The sequence below is a fragment of the Rhea americana genome, unplaced genomic scaffold (genome assembly GCF_003343005.1).
Source record: "Rhea americana isolate MKP2758 unplaced genomic scaffold, rheAme1 scaffold_42, whole genome shotgun sequence".
NCBI lineage: Eukaryota > Metazoa > Chordata > Aves > Rheiformes > Rheidae > Rhea > Rhea americana.
The window spans coordinates 6,244,113-6,264,700 of NW_028186557.1; the positions used below are offsets into that span (position 1 = coordinate 6,244,113).

At 51.1% G+C, this 20,588-nt stretch overlaps 1 protein-coding gene across 1 annotated transcript in view; it reads left to right on the forward strand.

Moving 5' to 3' along the window:
• Positions 1–20,588, forward strand: part of TRIM9 (tripartite motif containing 9) — a 74,449-nt gene that overhangs the window by 42,132 nt on the left and 11,729 nt on the right. Inside the window, exons 4-8 of the mRNA XM_085314984.1 lie at positions 691–813; positions 11,143–11,253; positions 12,173–12,326; positions 14,926–15,083; positions 17,344–17,482. Of these exons, the coding sequence (XP_085171110.1) occupies positions 691–813; positions 11,143–11,253; positions 12,173–12,326; positions 14,926–15,083; positions 17,344–17,482 (685 nt within the window). The remainder of the gene's footprint in view (positions 1–690; positions 814–11,142; positions 11,254–12,172; positions 12,327–14,925; positions 15,084–17,343; positions 17,483–20,588) is intronic.

Sequence of the window (20,588 nt, forward strand, 5' to 3'; positions counted from 1 at the left end):
CAGAGAAGGAGATTATACAACCTCTCTGGGAAACCTCTGCCACTGCTCTGTCACCCTCACAGCAAAGWTTTTCCTCATATCCAGACAGAACTTCCTGTGTTTCAGTTCGTGCCTGTTGCCTCTTGTCCTGTCACTGGGCACTACTGAAAACAGTCTGRCCACATCCTCTTGACACCCTCCCTTTAGATATTTTTATATATTGATAAGATCCCCTCTCAGTCTTCTCTTCTCCAGGCTAACAGGCCCAGCTCTCGCAGCCGTTCCTCATAGGGCAGATGCTCCAGTCCCCTAAACGTATTCGCAGCCCTACACTGGACTGTCTCCAGCAGCTCCATGTCTCTCTTGTACTGGGGAGCCCAGAACTGGACACAGTACTCCAGATGTGGCCTCCCCAGGGCTGAATAGAGGGGCAGGATCACCTCCCTAAACTTGCTGGCAACAGTCTTCCTAATGTGCCCCATTGCCAGCTGGAAAGGCCTTTCGCTGCCCTGAGTAAGCCACCTGATCACAAAGCAGGCCTTTCACAGCACACCTCCTGCCAGAGGGTGGTGAGATCTGGCTAAGGTATGTTGTAAGCACCACAGTCCTCTTGCCCYCCAGGACCTATTTGCTTTTCCCTTGGCATGGGGTAGCTCTGGTGGGAGGTGCTGGCAAGGCTGCAGGGCTGTGATGCTCTGCTCTGACCCACAGGAGAACAGCGTGGAATTTGAGGCCTGCCTGGTGGCCCAATGTGATGCCCTCATCGATGCCCTCAACAGAAGGAAAGCCCAACTGCTGTCCCGCGTCAACAAGGAGCATGAGCACAAGCTGAAGGTGAGTCCCTACCCACAGAGTTTAGCAGTCAAARGGCTTTCTGTCAGGTTGGTCCTGGATCAGGCTGAGGACTGTGATGCTACTTGTGGCAAAGCAAGGTGAAGCACCTTGGGAGGAATGGAAAGTTCACTGGAAAGCCACTYTTATCACCTTGATTTCCATATTAGCTAAATTCCATTTTGCTGCAAATCTYCTGCTCCCAGCATGAGGTGCCCTGAGCTCCAGAGTGCTGCACACTGCCCCCAGGTAGCTGCAGTTGTTTCCACTGAATTACTCTGTTACTGGGCCAATTACTAGTGACTAGGTCAATAGAGCTGTGCGTGCAGCATCCACAGGCTGTAAAATGAGCTTTCTCATGTCCTGTGCAGCACGAGTGCTTGCAGTCCACCTCGGCCAGGGGAGCAGGTCCTCATTCTCCTCTCTTGGTTACTTCTCTCTCACTCACAGTGTCCTTCTTCCAACTCCTGCTCCTCATTTGCTCCCAGTCCTTCCTCCAAAGCACGATGGCAGGGGAGGCGAGTGTGCCATGCGGCAGAGTTAGGCTGTGATCTGCCGTTAAACCTTGCCGGGCAGACCAGGCAGAGCCACAGCAGCTGGACAATAGCTGTTTTGTGGAATGAACCCAGCTTCGGCGCTCGCTGTCTAACAACATAAAACCCCAAATAGGCATGTAAAGCTGCCAGCCTGTCTTCTACACACAGAAAGCACTCCCACCGCCCAGCAGGCTCTCTTTCACTCTTCCCCTTTGGGGCATGGTTAATTAAACACTCACAAAGCTGGGCAGCACAAAACGATTTCCCTGCTCAGCACAGCCCGCAGAGGCCTGCAGGGCTTTCACTCGTTGGCCAGTCGCAGGAAGTGATCTGCTTCCCATTACTTACTCTCACAGTATCGCTTGTGCCCCCACAACATGTGCACACCTACATATTCCCCCCCACCMTCCACCCGTGTTACCAGCTGGCCTGCATCATTAGGCAGGCCTGGCTGGCCTGGCCTTTAAAAGAACAAGCCACCCTGTCATTTCAATTCCAGTCCATGAGTTTCAGACTCAGCTCTGTTAAAATCAAGCCTTAAATCTCTCTTGCGCAAGGACTGAGCGTTTGTAGCTATGCACACTCTGAGCGAAGGGAGGCTGCACGGGCTCTCTGGTGCTGTATCCTCCTGCAGCAGTGACATGGGAGCCTGGATCCACTTGCGCAGTAGCATCGCAGTCAGACCCTCAACAGCAGCTGATGTTTAAAATCCAGAATCTACTCCTCTCTGACCTTGCAGTGTCCATCCAATTTTTAGTCTGAAATTACCTGACTTTCCCATTTAAGTCTTGTGGTGGGAAATAAGTAATAAATGTGGCTCTGCTGTCTCGGGCTTAGGCTTTTACGGGAAGAGTTGCTGTACAGCCCTGACCCCTCTGAGTGCTGGCTGGAGTCCTGCACACTGGGATGTATCTCCTGTGGCTTCAGCATCATCAGGCTGACACAGAGGTTCACACACAGCCCAGGTAATGCACATCCTTGGGGACAGGTACAGAGAGACRCTTGCCTGCTTTCACAAGCTACAGGTGGGACAGGAGTCTAGGAGAACCACAAGCCTGTTGGGTACCTTCCTACTGGCATCATCTGTGCACAGGGTCCCTTTGCTGCAACAGGCCACCAAAGCAGAGGTTCACTGCAGATGCTGCAGCCTGGTCCCCTCTGCCTCTCTTCCACCAGCACTCCTGCTGTCCCTGCCGTGCTCGTGACCTGGGGCAAGGGGACTGCCGGGTCACCACAGCACGGAGCAGCCTCCCCTTTGCCCCCACCAATGAATCCCGCAGACAAAGACAGCACCTGCAGCTCCCAGCTGGGCACGAGCTGGGCTGACCTTGCTGAAAAGGTCAGTGGAAACATGACAGCCGGCGAGGGGAGATGTAAAACGTGAGCAGCATTGTGCTTCGAGCAGCTGCTTTGCAACGGGATGTCCTCGCTGCTCCCGCGGCGGCGAGAGATGGCACTGGCAGCAGAGGGTAACAACCCCCAGCTTTTGCTCTGAGACTTTGGAGTGCTAGAAGTGTTGCAGAGGGAGCAGAAATTCTTMCAGGGTGTCAAAAAGCAAGGTGGGCAGCAGAGTGTGGTACAGTGAAGCAGAGGGGCCATCTGCCCACCCATCATCSCCAGATGATGAGGTCCCATCATCTACCCCCAGGTAACATGCTGCCCAATCAACAAGATCTGTTTCTGCACTGGCACTCACTTTGGACCACCATTTGGTCCTGGTAGGGGCCATAGGGCTTATCCTGGTAGATGTTCACATTAGGACAGGAAAGCCTTTGCTGCAGGCTTGAGGGGATAGCTTCACTGCTTCTCAAAGGAGAGAGAACATACTAGCCTGGCCTGCATTATCCGCTTGCCTCTGCCGTGTCCCCAGAGCAAGCCAGTCAAGAAGATTCATCAGCAAGGCATAGTTGTGCCATYTGAGATCCTCCTGAGATCCAAATTCCTTGGTTGCTCAGGCAGCTTGTGTGCAGCCACGGTACCCTGGTTGTAGCCAGCCTTTCCATGGGCTACCCTTCTTGCTCTCTAGAAAGCTGGCCCTCGCAGCATGGTAGTGCACAGTGCAAGCACGATGAGAGACAGGGACAGAGCCTGGCTCCTGGCTCAGTGCCACAGATGCCTTTCACCATGGAGCCTGAGTTCCCATTCCCACGCGGCATCCAGAATTCGGGTCAGCTCTGCTTCAGGACTGACCTACTTTGGCTTGACACATATTTCATGGGGACAGGCACAAATCCAGGTTTGTCTGTGGGCCAGCACTAGTTGCTCCAGAGGTGGAGAGTTGTAGGGGAAAAATGAACTTGGAAGGGGCATTTCCTGGCTTTGTCCAACCTCCACATAACTTAGCTTCAGATTAAGAGTGAAGGCTTTAAAAAGTAATCATTGAGAATCATTGGAGTCCAGGTTTTAAATTGCATACCCAGATGCCTATTCTGCCTCCAAGACAAACTTCCTTATCTATGTTTCTGCTGCTCATTATTGGCTTGCTTTTCAAAAGACCAATATGGTGTTCTCCAAAGGATTACACTGTATGGCCCAGGCCAGTCTGAGYAGGGAACATTGAGGCTTCCCTGCAGTGTTGTCCTCTTCCCAGTCTGGGGATGGAGTGRACTTCACGTATGTCTCATTTAAGCAGTGCAGTGGACAGTTCTGGCCTTCTTCAGCCCTTTAAGTCATGGGAGACCTTGCCCTTAACCCCACTCAGATCTAACTGTAGTGCTTCAGCTGCAAAGTCCTTGTACCTGAGCAGCTGTCACAATTGCTGGAGGGATTAACTGTAGGAAATGCTCATCAACGGCTATGTTGAGGCCAGGAGCTTCTGGGATTCCTGTCTGTCGCATTGTACATGACTGGCTGTCTAGAGATGAAGTGCTGATCCATTACCCRTCTGCATTAAGGGATTATGGTCAGGCTATTCCATGATGCCCAAAGGAAGYCAGTGCCCCATTGAATTAGGTCACTGAGGATTGGGCTTGATGTTGGGAAAGGATGAGAGACAAGCCAGCAGCAYGTAGCTTGGTTCCCTGTACTGTACCGTTTCTGTACACAAACACCAGACAGGATACACAAGGCAGATGAGCCCTGCCTGTAGTACACTGTTTCATGAAGATGSAGATAGCTGACCACCACTTTCTCTTACAAGTCCCTGCAGCTTCTGCACTGAGTGTCTGAGTACTGTGGCAAGGGGTATCAGCACCAGGAGCTGGGCGCTGAAGCAGGAGGAGCTCTGGAGAGTCATGAAGAGGCTGCATGGGAGGATCAGCTGTACACAATGTCTAAGAGCTCCCAGGCTGGGGCTGTGTGGTCTGGCAAGGCTCTGAGGCCCTGGAGCAGGAGACCTAATGGGAAGACATCTTGGGATTAATCAGGAGGTTGCGGTTGTTTCTAAGCACTCTGGGTCCCACAAAATGAAAAACTCTGACTCTGTGGATGAGATTGCTGCTTCATAGATTGGTCAAGGTGGTGTGAAAAAGAGGTGTCATTGCAAAATGCCTGGTTTGGGGAACAGCTAGAGAAATTAGGTGCAAGTGGCCCTTTTATAGAGGGACTATCCCGTTATGATGAGTTTTTCTGCCTCTTTCTGCATCTCAGCTTTTTGCTTGTTTTGTTAAATRGCTGGATTAAATCTCTTCTCTGAGTGTTTATCCACACGTCATGTTCTCCAATRGCTCTGCATCGCACCTGCCCTCACTTTCCTGTATGTGTTGATCAAAATGGGCTTGTGCAAGTCTCCTGGACATGTTGCTGCCAGCATCATTCAGGGCTGTTAATACAGCAGCTCTGTTCTTACAGATCCTGGCCAGAGCCTTCTCACTCAGTTGCAAGAAAATARTCACCATGGAAACATCCACCTGGAAGTGCTCTGTACAGAGTACGTGTGGTTGTGGAGATTCAACACAATTAAATCAGGTCCTGTGCCAGAGATTTTTCCATGTAGGTTGTCAGCACTTCTGCAAAKCCTTCCCCTGGCGTGCTCTGCTCCTCAAGCCAGTTCCTCTTTATTCTTCGGTGATGGCAACCTTTCTTGTAGTTTTTGTCATAGGTTGTTCTCCAGAAGGACCTTCACAAAGATCTTTGCTCCCTCCTGCAGAGCCAGCAGTGCTAGCCTCCAGTTGAGTTTACAGTGGAATGGGAGGGCATTGCTTTGAAACCAGATCCCCCATCCTGGACTAGAAACATCCCATGACAAGAGATTGGCCAAGTATCCTGATCCTAGTATGAAGTAGAGACTGAAGTCTCTGAGATCGCGGTTTCCATGATGTAGATATAGAGGCTGCACTGAAAATCTGTTTATTTGTTGATCTCTCTCCCTGAGCAAAATTTTCCAGGACCAGAGCTTCTGCCAAAACAGCACTTGTTTTCACTGAGGGCAGTCAGCTGCCTGGTTCCTGAGGCAGTGAGATGCATCTGAAATTTGTCCATGCCRGGCGAGCAGTTTGTGGGATTTCTGCCGCAAGAGGGGAAACATCACACCACCCTTCCTCCTCACAGGATGGTAGCCTTGCCATAGGGTGCCCAGGCGTAGGTGGCTTCTGTGCCACTTTCTCCGCATGACAGCCTAGCAGGACTCACCCTAGTGCCAGAGTGCCCAGGTTCAASTGAGGTTCAGTGCCTTGAAAAAGTAATCAAGCCAAGTGCTAAAAAAAGGAGGAAGGTGAGGAAGACATTTTAGTAGAGATGAGTGCAGATGTTATTGCCTTCTAGGAGCTATATTAAAATGTAAATTATAGTTAATGTCATCTTGCAAGGAAGAAAACCTCTTGAAATAAATTTCCTATTTTAAGGTAGTAATGAACTGCTGTGAGTGCACAGCAAAAGTCCTTTTTATAGGCTGCAATTAGCAACCACGTTCTAGCTGTTGCCTTCTTTGAAACCTAAAGGAAAAAAAAGGCATTTCATAAGAACAACCAGAAACAAAGTGTATAGAGCTTCCCAAATCCCCTTGCCAGCTGAGGCAGMGTACTGTCCCATTAGTCTTCTTGCAGAAGATGCCACAATTCAGCAAAATGTGGTACCCTCACGGTTTCAGCAGAGCCTTGTAAACTATCTACTTCCATGCAAAATTCATAGTAACCTGGTTTTACTTGTAGTGTAATGAATACCGCGTGTCCCTCTGAGTCTTCCTGAGGCTGTCCCTCACCCCAGCACTTAACCTGCTTAAGGAAGTCAAATGCTTGAGGAAATCCCAAATTTTGCAATCAAAAGCAATTCGTGGAGTCTTGCTGTTCTTATCTGCACCCTGCTTCTCTTGTGTGTAGTGCAGAAGCTGGTGCTCAGCTGCTGTAAAGCCATGAAGCCCCATTAGGTCCCAAACAAAGGTCTTTCCTCTTGGCTTGAAAATATTTGTTGGTGGTGAGGGGGAATGTGGATTTCCAATCCCGAATTGCCTGCTGTGTATATGCTGCAATTAAACTGCCATTTCATGCTCTAGTTTTCCAGATGAATAGGTTCTCGATGCCAGAATGAGTTACAGAAAGGAAGGCTCACGGGAGCTAAGGGTTTGGGCTGTGACAGAACCACAGCCACTCCTTGGATGCGGTTTTTGGGCTGCTTCCCATCGTGGTGCCAGGTGGGTTGGAGAAGGGGGCAAGCTCTAAGCCGGGAGGCAACGGCTGCCYTCCAGCCCCACTAGGAAGATTGCTCGCAAGCTGCTAGGACAGATGCGACGCACAGTGTAGGAAGAGCTAGTTGCGGAGTGCTTCGCCATCTGTGTGGCTGTGTTCTGCCGCCCACGGCATGGGGATGTAGCTTCAAACCAGACGGCTGCGTAAGTGGGGCAGGAGGAGGAAGAGCGGGATCAAGCGTCCCCCACTCAGCTCAAGCAAACACTCAGCAAAGCCTCCAAGCATCTCATTAAGCTCCCATAATTTACTGGAGCTGGAACAGCGCTCATACAGCCTATGAGTCCCATCTTTATATTCCTAAAGATTTGCATGGCCTTGCTGGTTATGTCCCAGGAAGCAGTTATTAACAGCAGCTACTGGGGCTGCATGGAGGCAAGACAGGAAGCAAGACCTCCGCTGCCTCCAGCCCTGTAGGAGCCTTTAGTGACTCCCTGCTCGGACCTGGGCAGCTCCAGAGGAGCAGCTGCCTCGCTGGGATGTATTACAGCATGATCCCGGTGCGTTGTCGTTGTCCCAGAACACTGCAGAGCTTCTGCACTGCCATGAGCGAGACCACACGAGCCATGGTCGCTGTCCTAGCCTTGTCCTCACATTCAGTCCATCTCCATCACTCTTAGCTTGGATTACTGCCTCAGCTGGGGCTCGGGGCCAGGTGGAGAAACCTGGTCCAGGCAAAGGCACAGTGCGGCCAGGGAGGACGAAGCCGGGCGGGTCCAGGAAGGGCCCTCGCCCCCCGGCGCAGCCCACCCTCCTCCTGGCAGCAACAAAGCAGCCTGCAAGCAGCGCTTCGGACCAGACCTTTATTAGCAGGGATTATCTGCCAGGAAGTTCAGTCATTAATCGGCCTTTTCGCAGTCCCTCGCATGAGAGCAGCCAGCTGGCCCTGGCCTCAGCTCACCCTGCTGCCTGGAAGCAGGGCAGGGAGGAGGAGCTGCCTGCCCGCGGGCCCAGCTCCCACGCTGCAGACAGCGTGAGGAGGCCCCGTGGCTCTCAGAGCGGCGCCCGAGCTGTGGCGGCAGCTCGCCTTGCCTCGCGTGCAGGGTATCCCTCACTCCRAGGAGGCTGCCGATGGCAGGGAGCCAGCTGCGTGTCCCAGAGCTGTCCTGGGACACCGTCCCTGTCCACACCAGGTGGGTGCTGTTTCTTCGAGACATGTGGGTCTGGCTGGGGAGAGCAGATGGCAGTTTTGCTGGTAATACTTCAACAGCATCTACTCTTGCAGAGAGAGGCCCACAGATGCAATATCCTGGGCAAATCAGACCAACATTTAAGCTACAAAGAAGATAAGAAGATTGTTTTACCAATCTCATCTTTGCTGGCAGCATGTGCGTTTTCCCGGAAAGCAGACTCTCGTGAAAGGGGGTGGCTGCTTTTCTGTACCCGCAGAGTGTGGTTCCCGTTGCCTGTTTGCAGCGCAGCGGATACCAAGCAGAGTTCAACACCTTTCAGGTGACTTAGCTCTGACCRGGTAGGTGCAATCAGGATAGAGTCTCAAAGCAAAGTAGGCGGCAGGCTGGGCTCACCTTGCGCTTAGTGAACACAGTGTGGATGCTGGGTCTCTCAGCTGGAGACTGAGACATCCTGGATCCTGCCCCAAAGCACTAACYACCCCAACTGGGAAAGGCAGTCCAGGGACTTGCCCACGCTCATGGAGGGGCTCAGCAGCAGAGACGAAGCAGGAGCGCAGGTGCCTGGATCTCCAGGTCTAGCCATATGCTTCTGCTCCATCCCAGCAGAGCCATTCCAGTGCACTCAAGTGTTTAAAACTGGCATTGAATGAACTCTTCTCTCTAGTGACAGCGTTTAAGGCCAAAACTGATGTGTGGCTGCGATGCCAGTGCTCTAGCCCTGTCTTGGAGTGATCTGTCATCTCTGCATGCGGCTGCACAAGCTGCCTGGTCTGGAGGAGCAATATGGGAGCTCCCTCTGCTGCCCGCCAGCCCGCACGCTGCTGCCTGCTCCTGCTGCATTCCCTCCTCGCGCTCCCAGCCTGGCTCTGGCCTCCGTTTCCCAGCAGGCTGGAAACAAAATCAGAGGGAGAGCGCTGAAAGCAGCAAAGGCGGGGACTGCACAAGCAGCAGATGCCTACGGATCAGGAGCAGGCTAGGAGAGCCTTTCTTGGCATTCCACAGAAGCAAGGGGATTTTCCCAATTCGCAGGACGCATGATCCTTCTCTGCCTATTAGGTGATTAGGCAGAAATGTTTAAGTTATAATTAAGTAACATGAGATCTGATTGATTGCCCTGCAGGAGTCATTGTGCCCCGTCAAAGCTCGGCTTCTTTCACTGCAGGAGTCCGGCATCCGCTTCATTTCCCTTCCCAGCCCCTCTGGCTGGAGAGGACACCCAGGTAGCCGGCACCTTGCCCCTGTCACGGGAAGAGGCTCTCACCCAAACGTGGTTATTTTCATACCGCTCTGCCTGCTGAATCAATGCGGGGACTCACCAACTGCAGTGCTGAAGGCACAGCTGCTTTCAGCAGTATTTGGCGCTGCTCGTTGCAGCCTTTTCCGTCACACTGCAGCTGCAGATGCTGTTGGGAAGCTCGTCTTCACTGTCCGTGCAACGCACTAAGGAACTATGATCCCGAGGCCTGGGTAGCTTTATTCAGTTCTACAGGAGAACTTCACACAGCTTTAAAGCTTCTTCAGAAAAAAATGTTTCTTATCTACCTTGGGCATGTTGATCTAAAGCATAAAATCTCTTCCTGAGCTGCGCTGCCAATCTCCTACCCAGAGCCAGGTCCCGCTTGCCTGTTCTGCTGGCAGAAATCCCACTGACGTCAGCTGCAGAGCTGCACTCTGTCTCCTTCTGCAGGGGGTTCAGCAAGCACACAACGCACTGGCAGCGCCCAGCAACGGGGAGGGTCTTGCCCCGAAGGGCCAGGCAGGAGCGAACCCCTTACYGTCACTGAAGGGACAGCCCTCCTTCAAGCATCCCCCTAGTCCAGGAGTCTGAACCTCGTCTCCCTGGTTGTGTTTCAGGGAAGGTTGGCAGAGCCATGGGCAGGGATGCTCGTCCCATCTCAGGCACTCTGCTGAGCAAACCACACRCTCGGTTGTACTCTGCTGCTGGTTTCCTGACACCCATTCCCTTGGAGGAACCATCTGTGGGTGCAAGAGGAGATACCTCACCATGCAGCCTGGATGGCCGCAGGCTGAGCTCAGAGTGCGCTGACTGCTCTGAGCGGCTGCGGGAGAGCCAGGACATCACGTTCCCAGTGGCTCTTTGCTAAGCAGTTCACCTGGACTGCTCTTTCCAGTCACTGTCTAGAGAAGCTTAGTGTCCTGTGACTGATAACAGCGGTGTTCCCTCTCAGCTCCAGGCGATTTTCATYGAATGAGGTGGAAAAAAGTCCTCAACTGACAAAAAGCACAGCCAAGGAAGGGACTTCCCAGGGACTCCTGTAAGCAGAAAGTACCAGCATAGGGGAAGCTACTTTCTCCCCCTGGCCAGGATTCTTCCACCTCCTTCTCCTGCCAGAGGCAGTGCAGGATTTATCRTCTCTAGCTGGCAGACCTCTCCCCTTTATCTTCTGTACCCTCCCTCTGTGGTCGATGGAGAAATCAAAGCAATTCTGGAGTGTAGTTCATCTCAGGCAATGGTAGGTGAACATCTCAAATAGATCRTTAGTCTCATCCTCCGAGCTAAAGCTGGGGAGGTGGTGTGTTTATTCCTCTTGAAAATACAGGGTTTGATCCTCAGCAGTGCACTTGTGTACAGCTCCCGTGGGGCCAGCACCACAGCCTGGCTCGGTGCTCAGGACTGAGTAGGACAGTGCCCAGTGGCTCTCTGCTCAGAGGCAGCCCCAGAGAGGCTGCAGCAGCAGCTATGTGTCTCTGGAAATACGCATTTGCCTTGTGTGGAGCTAATAAGCTGTCATTTGGAAGCTGTCTTAATTAAAGGCAGAGCAAGGAACTACCCCRTTACTTTGAATAATAATGCCGGTTAATAATTATGAGCTGAACAAGGTTTGCTGTTGTTCAGATTTTCAAGGATCTGGAATTTGGTACGTGAGTTTTGGCCATTTCTGGCTTTTTCTGTTCCCTTGAGTGTCTCCCTTCCCTTTTCCCTGACCCTGTCCTTCTGCCAGTGCAGCACCAAAGCCCCTCTGCTTCCRAGCTCTTAAAATTCTGCAGCTTCTGAACAACACAACTCTTCTTGTCTCRTTGCAGGTGGTGCGAGACCAGATTTCTCACTGCACAGTCAAGCTCCGCCAGACCACAGGCTTGATGGAGTACTGCCTGGAGGTGATCAAGGAGAATGACCCCAGCGGGTTCCTTCAGGTTGGTGTGTAGCTGCTCACATCTGTGCTGTGAGGGGAGCAGAAAGGCACTGCACAGCCCAGAGCTCTGGGGTAAGGCAGCAAAGTYGGGGGAGTTACACCAAGGATGGTGCCCTAGCTTTTCTGGCCAGTATCCCAGTTAGAATGGTAAAAGCTCTTCAAACTGCACATTATTTTACAATTAGGCACTAAAAAGAAATGAATACTTTAAAATATCATATAATGTATTATTTAAGCTCCCTTTCTCTACCTTCTTTCACTGCCCCCATCACAGAGAGGTGGCCACGCAGAGGAAACATGATGAAACAGTTTCTGCTCACCACTTTGGGACCAGATAGTACAAAGTACCCAAGAGTATGAGGTCCAGGAGAGGCTTAGAGGAAGATGTTCTTCCTGCCCACTACAGTCTAGATGAGTGATAGAGATAGATGACTCCCATATTTCAGGTCCTCCCACTCCTGAAATCAAGGCTAGCTTCTCATTACCTGCAGGTTCACAGCAGGACAGAAGCAGACACAGGCCAGGGACATTTCTTCATCCTAACTGGAGAAATAGGTGGTTGCAGCAAATGGTGATGTATCTTTAAAGCAGTAATCGTGATGTCTCATGACTGTCCAGCAGGAGATAGACACCCAGCACTTAAGAGCTGTATCCCACTCTTCATTCCTGGGCTGGTTCCTCTGGGCCAAGACCCTGCCTTTAAAATAGTCTCCGTAGTTCCTGGGGTCCCTCTGCCAATCTGAGCCTGCAGTGACAGGTATTGCTAGAAATTGCGTGTAATGTCCTAGCCCTCAGTGGTCGATGGTCAGATCTCACACCCTGGGAGGCACCGGGGAGGCTGAGACAGGGTAGGTACAAGGCTCAGCTTGCTACCCGTGGCAGCGTGGCCTTTGGTAGCTGGGACTGCTCCTTGCCACCAGATCTCCGACGCTTTGATCAGGAGAGTGCACTTAACTGAGGACCAGTGGGGGAAGGGGACACTCACACCCCGGATGACCACAGACTTCGACTTAAACCTTGACAACGCCCCTCTGCTGCAGTCCATCCATCAGCTCGACTTCGTGCAGATGAAAGGTAAGAGTCTATTTCAAAAGCCCCACAAGCCACTTTTTCTCATACTGAGCRCTTTCCTCGCAGGGAAGAGGCAGCAGAGGAGAGGTTTTAGTTTTTTCCCAGCAAGCAGAGAGATTGGAAAGACCAGGGGTCAGAATCTAGCTTCCTCTGTGACCTTGACMAAGTCTTCCTTGCCTCCCTTTCTCAGCTGTAAAATGCAGATAATAATAGCTTGTCTCTACTTCCAATTGCTAGTGTGTTTCTGGGCTGTGAGGCTTGGAGCAGCGAGGAGTAGTCTGTCTGTGCTAGATTTGTATTCACTATACCACAAACGTTTGTGGACCTGCTTTTGGGCAAGGTCATCCCCAAACCCAGAGTTGTGCCTGTTCCTATGCTTTTTGGCTCCATCTTGCACCATTGGCCAGCTACTTGCCTCTGTGGGATCCTTGGCTGCCCCATCCCAGATGAAGGTGCCAAGAGCTTGGCTTTGCCTGACAGTTCTTTAGAAATTGTTCTRCCTGTGGTGCTAGGACAGGTAGGCCAATCTGTGCTCAGCTGAAGGTTGGCACCARGAGTCCTGTGGTCTGTGCAGGGAGCCTCAGGTGCAGAGGGTTCAGAAGCAGCACAAGGCACTTCCCATATCCATGCTCACGTACACCTCCTTGCTGAGCAGCATCTTGCATGGGTCAACTACAGAGCCACCTGTCATGGACCTTCATGTTGTCCCTCTATGTCTTTGTGCCACAAAGGCACAAAGAGTCACGCTGTTTAGCCCAGGTTGTTTCCTCCGTCCGCTCTCCTTACTATCATTTCAGACCTTCATTTCAGGTTAAATTTCCTCCTCTTTGTCCTTTCCCTCTGTGCCCACTCTCTCACACCGTGGAGAGCCTCTGCTCGTTTGCATCAGTTTGCAGGAAGCAAAGAACCATTGCAACCTGCGAGCAATTTCCAGTTTGGCAAGCTGCGGGAAGTTGACAGAAGATGCAAGTTGTCTGTGTTGAAGAGAAGCAGCTCTGTGGGGGGCAGAGCTGGCATAGGCTATCATCTCCTTTTACCCTGTCTATGCACATTGAATGTTGAGTTTTATAGGCTTTGCAGAAGGTAGTCATTGAATCCTACAAGTCACAGCAGCAAGGGGCAGGCAGGACAATACTGCCTCAATAACAAACAGAGGAATAGGCACAGGACATCCCTCATGCATTGCCAGCATGTGTTGGATGCTAGCAGCATCCCTTACGCTGTACTAGCTGTAACAGGATGCCTTTCTCCGCTCCGTTCTGCCAAATCGCTCTTGCGAGTGGCATTTGCAAGAGCTGGCAGTACTGGCTCAACTCAGCTTGCAGTTGGCTCCAGTGAGAGCCAGCTGCGTCAGTGCCGACAAGTCCTAAAATCCCACTGCTCCTGCTTTGCATTATACACATCTGGGAAGCCTAGAGTAACTGTGCCGCACGTTCAGGACAAAGATGCAGTTTAACATGCCTCGTTCACTCTTGCGAAGCGCTCTTTGCACCTGTGCCTAGTGTGGAGGACAAGAAACAACGTCCCTGCCAGGCTGCAGATCTCGGCTTTGTACTATTTAGCACATGCTCTGCCAGTGCAGGGGAGCCTCCCTAGCAATTCGTCTTGCTCTTCAGATGCCGTGACCCTGTGGAGTGCCCCTCACCATGGTTATTCCTGCTGAGGAACCAACCCAAGATGTGGAGGTGTCGCAGAGGGAGGTGGGGAACCTTTACCAGTGAATCCATCTTCCCCTCCTAGGCACCTGTAGATTCTCCATATCTTCTCTGGAGCCTCCATGTTTTCTTTTCCTCTGGCTCTTGACATGTTGTGGACAGTGAGGAAGACAAGATAGAGTATGAGTACCCTGTATTTCAAAGAGGTTTGGGAGGGCTCTCCCAGGTCAAAGGTGGGATGATTTAGGAGAGTGTCTGTGCTTGTCATACTCTTACTTGTCCRTGCTTTGCAGAGCAGAAGCAAGCTGCTATTGCACAGATACCTAAATACRATAGTTTGAGGAGAAAAAGCCATGACAGCTTTTTATGTCCCCTAAGTAACTGATGGGCAAAAAGATCAGACRCAGTCCCTATTTTGCAAGGCTCATCTCTGCTGCTCTGGCATCGACGTATTTTGTGGCAGTGAATTTGTGCAATGGAAAAGTAGAGCAGCACTTCTTCACGGGTTGTAGATAAGGACAAGCATCACTTCAGGGCTAACAGTACTAACACTGCTGCAGCCAGCTCTGCAGAGTATGTCTGGGAGAGCTTCACAGATTTGGGGTTGGTTTTTGTAAAGGAGCCAGACAGTTATATACGGGGTATGTTGTTATGTTGCCGTGTTTCTCAATAATGTATTAGAAAGAAAACAGGAAGAAAGCATAAAAGCTTTGGGGAAATCTCAGCTTTACCGGGCAGCAGGAGTCAGGTGGAACTTGAGAAGAGTCCTTTTTGCTTCCTCCATGCCTCATACCCATGAGATCACAGTTACTTCCCTTGTGCAGCATTGGCTTGGCACTGAGGCAATGAACTCATCCTGCATCCTCCACAAGGCTTGCGCATAGCTGCAATCTCCCCACTTCTGCTCTGTGATCCTAGCAGCCAGGGTTACACTAATTTGTGTTTAGTTTCCTCTCCAGTGCCGGCACCCCCAATCCTGCAACTAGAAGAGTGTTGCACCCACAACAACAGTGCCACCTTGTCCTGGAAGCAGCCTCCGTTGTCAACAGTGCAGGTGGAAGGCTACATCCTGGAGCTTGATGATGGTAACGGCGGCCAGTTCAGGGTAGGTGCTCAGAGCATCCTCTTCTCCAAGAAAGCCAGTCCTGGTACAAGGCTCAGGAGCTGCAGAGATAGGCCCATACTGATAGGAATCAGTGTAAGCCTGTGCTTTATGCTTGGCAGTAGCTAACAGGGCTGGGTCAAGCCCAAATTTCCTTCCTCTCCCTAACCCTTACATGTGGGAGGCTCTTCAGAGGATGCCAAAGGGCAACTCTGCTACAGTAACCTGCAGGAAGTCTTCAGCTGTGCCGCACACTTCAGGAGGTACACCCTTCTCTRTAAGGCTCTCATGCAGTGTCAGCCCCAGTTCCTTCCACCCATCCCATCTTAGTTCATCACAGTCTCATGACTAACATCGGCAGAGGAAATGTCTTGAGGTCCATCTCCAAGTGCCTCTGGCATGGCCTCCTGCAAGGACAGCAGGGGTCTATGAGCACTCTGAGCTCAGCTGACTCCACGTCCAGATCTGTAGCTGGAAGACTTTGCAGGGAGAGGTAGGCTGCAGCTKCTTAAAGGAGGAAACAGGCTCCAGCAGTGCAAATCACCAGCTGGAAAGGGCTTGTTGTGAGGCAGCAGTACTGTGATAAACTCTCCGAGCCCTGGGCTGATCTCAGCTGACTCAGTGCCACATCAACATACCAGAACTAAGAACGCAGCCTCCAGCAGCAGCTTAAACACCTCCTGTGGGAGGTGAGTGGCTCCGTGCCTGCACTGAGATGCAGATTCCTCCACAACCCTGAGGGATGCTAAAGTAGATATTGCCCTGCCATGAAATGACCAAAGAGTTCCCCAGGCTCTCTGCAAGTTTTCTCCTGCCCTGTAAACATGAGGCTTGCCTGCTAGGGCACCCAGGGAAGCTGATGGTGCAGACAAGCTGCAGGCTACTTTTTTGGGCAAGTTTATTTGGAGAGGGGAACATTGCTGTTAAATATTTTTTCAGTTGTCAACATGATTTGCAAATGCAAAGAGCACATTTAAAGCCCTGTCATTTTAAGTTGCTATGTATTTCATACAAGGTATGCTAATCCCCATGAAAGACTCATAGTTTGCCAGCTGCCAGCAAGCAGCAGTGTTTAAGGCCTGAGGGCTTTTAAATTGCTGTAATTACACAATTAAAATATGATTTTTCTCAGATAAAACATGCTGATAATTATCCTGGCTTGCTCACATCCACTGAGAGCAGGCACAAGAACCAACACATCACATTTCCTGAGTTCAGCCACAAGAAACTCAGTTAGGCAGGAGCCAGAGCAAAATTGAGGCAGAGAAGAGGTAACGTGGGTGGGTTTTGGTGAGAGGCAGGAGCAGGACGCTGTGTGTGGCAGGGGAGACCAAGGCTCAGCACAGCCACCGCAGCAGGGTGAGGGCAAGTCCTCAGTGCACCAGTCTTTCCTCCCCTCCTTCCTCAAGGAGTGGSTTTCCGCAGTGGGAAGTGCAATGGTGTGTGCACGGTACTCCCACCTCCTGGGGTTGGAGCAGGCTGCCCTCACCGATGGGACTGAGGGCGGCTGGGTGTGATTCGCACCCAGGACTGGCTCCGCTCCAGGTGGGGTGCAGGAGAAGCAGGGAGGCAGTTTCGCCGGAGTGAGAAGGACTCGGTTCAGCTGTAGGCAGATGTATGTTTTTTTGATCCAGTGCACTGGGCAGCTCGGTGCAGCAGCACAGCTGGTACCGTGAAGAGACACATCGCTGGCTTATCACATCACCGAGCACTTCTCCTGGCTGAAAGCCGGGAGCTGACAGAGCTTGTCACGCAGTGATGTGCCCAGCGAACTGGGAATGCCGACTGGCACACAGATGACAGTCCCCACTCAGAGGGACTCCAGGTTGTGGCTGCAGTGCTGTAGTTAAGAGTGGAGTCTGCAGGAGTTGCTGAAGCTGTGCCCTGGCAGATTTGTCATGTGCTCACCTGTGCTTGGAGCTGGGGCTGGTGTTTCTCCTCAGTCTTGCATCTTGGTAAGCTTGATGCTTATGACTTAGTTCAATATGAATAGCACATCTCTCCCCTACAGAAACTGATTTTATCAGGCAGTATTGTCAAGGAACAAATCATAGGGTCATTTTGCTCTGCTTTAGCAATATCCAGGGTTCATAAATCTGCCCTAGATAGCAGAGCATGGCTGAAAGGAGCAGTCATCACATGTGGAGGCATCAGCGACAGCACTGCCCACCAGACCCTGTGAATCACAACAGCGGAGAGCTGTATCCTCACCCCTCGAGACCAGTGGTCTGGGCACTAACACATGCCTGCGCTTGCTTTGCAGGAGGTGTACGTGGGCAAGGAGACCATGTGTACAGTGGACGGGCTTCACTTCAACAGCACCTACAGCGCGCGTGTCAAAGCCTTCAACAAAACAGGAGTCAGCCCATACAGCAAGACCCTGGTCCTCCAGACATCTGAGGGTAAGGCATTGCAACAGCACCAGCCCGATGCGCTGAGACACTGCTCACACGCATGCCTGGGGCCCATCCAGCACACCCACAGCTTAGCACTGCAGTAGAGGGAGCCGCTCTGCTGGTCCTCTGATACCTGAGCAATCATGACAGGAAAGCCAGCAGTGAGGGGAAGAGCAACAGGTTATGTCAGGAACCTTGAGYAATAGCAGAATTTCTCTCTTGCCCCTTTTCTTTGCAGAAGACATTCTCTGGGGAGGAGCAATGTGGGTGCAGTGAGAGGCATCCCAGAAAGGTATTTGAGATTTGGTTGCAGCAGAGTTTTACRAGAGATTTGCATTGACTTGTGTTACAGGCAGGGGAAGCTGAGATGTCTTTACTAATTGTCTTTACTAATTCCCTTTAAACCAAAAAAAACCCACTGACAACATTGCTCCTGATTGACTGAGCGTTGTGCGCAGCTGCASTGTGACATAACCATATGAAGTCTCCTTAAACCCCTTGGATGGTATGATAGAGATCAGAGGGACTGTGGAAACGYGAGGATGTCGGGGTGTACAAACAGCCATGCCGGCATTGTTGGCAGAGCTGATTACTCCCCTGCCGGCAGGCGCTCAGTTAGAATATTAAACATCCTGTTACCAGCCGTGGGGCAGTCTCCCTGCCTGACTTTAAGTACATTTGTCACACCAGGTACTTAATCCATCGCAGAAAATTGGCTTGATTCTGACATCCAGGTCAAAAGTCGTAAAGATAGCASAGAGAAATGAGGTGGGAGTTAACAGCAGTGGGTAATTCAGCTGTGAAAAAGGTAATCATCCCCACGCCAACACATGTGCCACCCCTTAAATTTACTGTCAGAAGAAGAATCTTTCCTTAGAAGTTCTCCACATGTAGAAGAATTATTTTTCCTTAAATCCCAGACTAAAATCTCTCTGATTTCTAAGCCATGTCAAGATTTTGTTTGACACTAGCATGACAAGACCTGGCTCATAGAGCCAAGGCTCACAGCTGGCTCTAGAACAACGTTACGCTCCTTCAGCCCTGAGCAGTTGCCAGCAGACACAGTCTGTAATCAGAAGAAAATGAACAGGACTTATGGGGCTCTTAGCAGGGCAGAAAGCAGGTGAGATCCTGCTTGCCATAGAGCACCTCTGGTGGCTTTGAGCAAGGAGAAAAAAGGGTTGTCTGTTGAAAACTCAGTTACATCACAGGCCACAAAGGCCATAGCATCKGGAAGCTATGTGCAGATATGCAAAACTGAGTGCCAGCTTCAGGGAAGCTGCAACATTCCTCTGAACGTTGAGAAACTGGAAAACCCAAGCCCAGCCCTGCTCTGGGGTGACCAGGGCAGCTCCCGAAACCTGAAGGTCAGCAGTTCTCACTGACATCACTACCTGGCTTCGCAAGCCTCTGCAGGAGATAACAGAGCTTTGGTTTCTCATGAAAATGGYGCCTCATAAGCTGCATTTGAGAGAGCTTCCTGTCATCCAAAGCTGGTTGGGCTTTAAGTAGTCCCAGCCAGGCCTTTGCAGGGGTTCCCTSTGTGATCTTTCTGGCTACTCTTTCTGGCTACTTTCATCAGGTATTTTCACTGTCATCCCAAGCCCATCTATCATGCAGCTCCCAAACACAAAGGAACCTGTGAGAAGATGTCTCTTCATGGTCCCAGCAGAACAGATTGTGCTTGGAGCTGCGTGTATGGACTGTGCCAGGAAATGGACTTCCCACGGCAAAAATTATTCCTTTGTGCATTGAAAAAAAGTTTGCTGTATTCAGTGTTTTTACTGAATGGGCTTTTACACTTATTATTCCAGCACAGAAGAAAGAGAGAGAATAAGTCAAGTAGGCCTGAAGCATTTTCTGCTCTCAGAGGCAGTCAGAGCCTTCTGGACTCAAAGTGAAGTAAATTACATCTGTGTGCAGCTTCCAGATATCCGAGCGACTTGTTGAATAGAGCCGCCTCRCACATCACAGCTGTCTGGGTAGGCTTTTATTTTTGGCATATATAGCACATCAGGCCTTTAAGTGCTGTTTGGTCTGAAGTAGGCTTAGCTTTACCTTTCAGCCATGTTCTGCAGCTYGCTGCAACATGTTTGTGTAAGGGAGGAAGAGGGGACAAAATAAGAGAAAGACTCAATATGAAGAGAATATCTTTCTGAACATGACTGTCCCGTTGTGAGTGGTTATGAAAAATTCTGCATAGAAGGTGATATTTAAGAGCTGACTTCTAGTCCTAGTACATCCAAAGCCTGTGGAAGTTAACTGGAGTCTTTCTTTTGCCTCCAGTGAGTAGTAAAATGTACTGTAAAGGATGGAGGAGTGTGAAGCATCTCACAAGTCGTCAACATCTGAACAGGGCAAGGATTAGAAAAATGTAAAATTGTATCTTGGGGACAGGCATATCTCTGTGGTCCTGCCCAACCGAACAGCCTCGATGACATCCATGCTGTGAGCATGGATGGGAAGGTCCCTAGGGAAGTCAGYGTGCACACAAGCCTACAGCAAGCTGCGAGCATCATCCTAGCCTGCAGGGTAGCAGCCCTCTTCCTGCTCATCCCACAGGAAACTGCATTTGCCAGTTGAGGAAATTACAGTTCACTCTTTAAAAGCAGGTGCTTGGTGCCACCACCAGGGCAAGGGGTGAGATGCCTCCCAGCAGGAAGAAAGTCTTTGCTGCAGAGCCATTCCCACRCGCTGGGCTCTCTGCAGCTCTGGGCTTTCCCGGTGATGAAGATCCTCATTTTCTGYGGAGCCAAATAGCAGCAAAGAGAAAAGGTGATGGCCTTTACCTTTAACTTTGTCATCTCCCTGGCTAATACCAGGTTATTTCCTGTCCCAAGGCACTGGCAGTTTACAAAGCTTGGGTGGAAACAGCACTGCATGGCTGCCCTCACCCACAGGAGACCTGAGATCTCCTCTTGGGGTCRTCTTTCCTAGACTAGACAGCCCCAGCTCTATTGGTCTTTCTTCATCTGCCAGATTTTCCAGCCTCTGGTCGGTCTCATGCTGACTTTGGWCTGAGTCTGTTTTCCTGTCAGCACTTTCCTGTCTTCATCTTCCCCAGAGCAGATGTTCCTTGGTGCATTTATAGCTGCAGTGGTGGCAGCCTCTG